Source organism: Sinocyclocheilus anshuiensis, unplaced genomic scaffold (assembly GCF_001515605.1).
Source record: "Sinocyclocheilus anshuiensis isolate Anshui unplaced genomic scaffold, SAMN03320099.WGS_v1.1 scaffold423, whole genome shotgun sequence".
Lineage (NCBI taxonomy): Eukaryota > Metazoa > Chordata > Actinopteri > Cypriniformes > Cyprinidae > Sinocyclocheilus > Sinocyclocheilus anshuiensis.
Genome location: NW_015549610.1, coordinates 1,232,442 through 1,234,901, shown reverse-complemented (window position 1 = coordinate 1,234,901; position 2,460 = coordinate 1,232,442). Strand labels below are relative to the sequence as shown.

Genomic DNA, 2,460 nt, shown 5'->3' with positions numbered 1-2,460 from the left:
TGTTTGCGTCTTCCTTATCCTTAACTCAAGGGTAGACTATGCCTATACCCAGAGGGAAAAGGTCTTCGGGTACAGTCTCTCCACAAACAGCTCACGAGCGCTTATTGGTCGTGAGATGAGTTTAGGGAGGAGCGCTGAGCTCAGCCAAAAGGCAGAATTGGTAATTCGGTGAAAAAGTCCCTGTGAAGTGACGGATGCGGGAAGTTCACAGGTTTTCCCTATTCACTGCCTTCTCCACGTAAGACCATTGCCTCTCGTTCGCCTGGACAGCGAAGACCTGAACATCCGCTTGGGAAGAAACTTTGAATGAGAAGTTTTGAGACAAGACACTGAAGGAAAAGGTGGAAGTGACGAACTTCGGAATGAATTTTCTTCTCGAAGTGAATTAAGACGTCTGCCTAGATTTTAACCTTCTTTATCTGTGTTCGTCCGCAGCAGGAGAGCGTTGGAGAGAGGGGTACGATGCAGGCGCCTCTGCCCTACTCGCCGTCCCCGCAGCCCGCCCATTACAGTCCACCCTGCGGCCAGCCCGCCACTTACCACTGCAACATGCAAGCGACGAGCCTGTACACAGGGGAGCGCGGCCACGGGGATGACACTTTACCGGAATACACAAATACGACAAGCGCCTCCTCTATCTCACACCCCCACCAGAGCTCGAGCCAGGAGAACCAGCACTTGCAGCAGAACCGACTCGCGCCCTGGTACCTCAGTCAGTCCGGAGAGCTGGGGCACCTGAGCGCCAGCTATCCCGGCCAGCAGCAGAACTTTCACGCGGTGCGCGAGATGTTCGAGACGCAACGGATAGCTCTGAACAGCTCTCCGGTGACCGGAAGCAATAGCTGTCAGATGGCTTTCCCGTCCAGTCAGCCACTCTACCGGGCTTCCGGAGCCTTTGTATACGACTGCAGCAAGTTCTGACCAAACGTTTCATGAATTTCAAAATTGTTTAATATATATATTTGTATTATTTGCCATGTGTTTGTAATTTAAGGAAGCTTTTAGGTCAGTGAACTCGGGCTGATGCGAGTTTGTGTTGCAGGATAATTTCGCTGCACATAAACATTCTCTCCCTGCTCGTCCATCAAGATAGATTAAAAGAAAATGTGTTAATTTATTTCATGCAAGAGCAGGTGCACCAACTTTGCAAGGAAATATCTTACGTATTTATAATCAATTCAGTATAGAAAGGTAACGAGTGTACAACCGAGTTACAGTTTTTTCTTATACCTTTTGAAAATATCTAAAGTTACTATTTGTTTAATAAACTGTCGTCTTGTTGGAGTTAAACTCTCAAGTGATTTATCCATTTGTAATGCCTGTTGAATCCATTATTTACTTAAATGACTGTCAGAGCTTGTTATTGATTAGCGGCCACAAAACGCAAGGAATAATTTTTAAAACGTTGTTCAAACATAGCTGGCTAGCAAATATTTGCCAATTTACTTATTTTCCTCCTAAAACTATTTGGCTCTTAATAAGGCATTCCTTGGACAGGGGGTGGGGGTGGGGGTCAAAGGTTTAAAAACATCTGGAAATTATTATTTTTTCACTTACGCGTGCAAGGAGTCTTTAAATTGTTCCTAACCTAAAAATGCATTTACTAACAACAAAAAAACAATGTTTAATAATAACTATTATAAACACCTGACAAAATTTCAATGATCAATACAGCGTTATAGGCTACAATTTTTTAATGTAAATTAAAAAAATAATCGAGCACTTTATTTGACAGGACTTTGTCCCTCGTTTACCTATAAATCTCTTAACGAGTAATGTTCGTAATTTTTATAACTTGATAAACGTCCTATGTGTTCCTATGTAATTTGTTTCTCAACTAATACTTTAGAGAAATACATATTTATAGGGAATAAATATGTTTCTAGTTTTAATATGATAAAAATATTTTACTGAGATATATCTTGCAATCTTGTTTTATTTATGCTATTTAGTTGAGCGTTTTTGACGTGCTCTCTTTTTATAATGTTGGCACACTGGAGTGAGCTGCACTTTTGCAATCTTGCGGAATGTAGACAACCATTGTCTTTGATAGAAGTTTTCATTTGTAAACACATAATAGATTAAAAAGCAGATAAACAGCAGATGAAAGAATTGCTGTAGGCCAGACATGTCGAGCCAGCCATGTAAAATATGGGCTTGATAAATTAAATGATTAATTCAGCCAGAACCTCCAAACAAAAGCATTCTACTCGGTATGTGACTCAGTGCTTTGTTGATTTCTGCGTTGCTTTTTTTTGTTTTTAACATACAGTAAATGTAAAACAAATAGGCCTATAGGTCGATATGTTTTAACTCAAGATAGGCCTACGGACACAAACCAAATAACGAATTACTCTATTTAACATTTCAGTGCAATTGAAATAAGATAATTGTCTAATTTAGATTTGTTGTCCTGATACATATTCAGCAATATTTAAATATGCAGATGCGCACAGCGAT

At 40.4% G+C, this 2,460-nt stretch overlaps 1 protein-coding gene across 1 annotated transcript; it reads left to right on the top strand.

Annotated features, from left to right (window-relative positions):
• Positions 1-474: 474 nt before the first annotated feature.
• On the top strand, positions 475-1,279 carry LOC107659153 (forkhead box C1-B-like; the record flags this gene model as incomplete). The annotated part of the gene is made up of 1 exon (XM_016447989.1): positions 475-1,279. A coding segment is annotated over one exon (447 nt), but the record flags the coding sequence as incomplete, so codon positions are not given.
• Between the last annotated feature and the right edge of the window lie 1,181 nt (positions 1,280-2,460).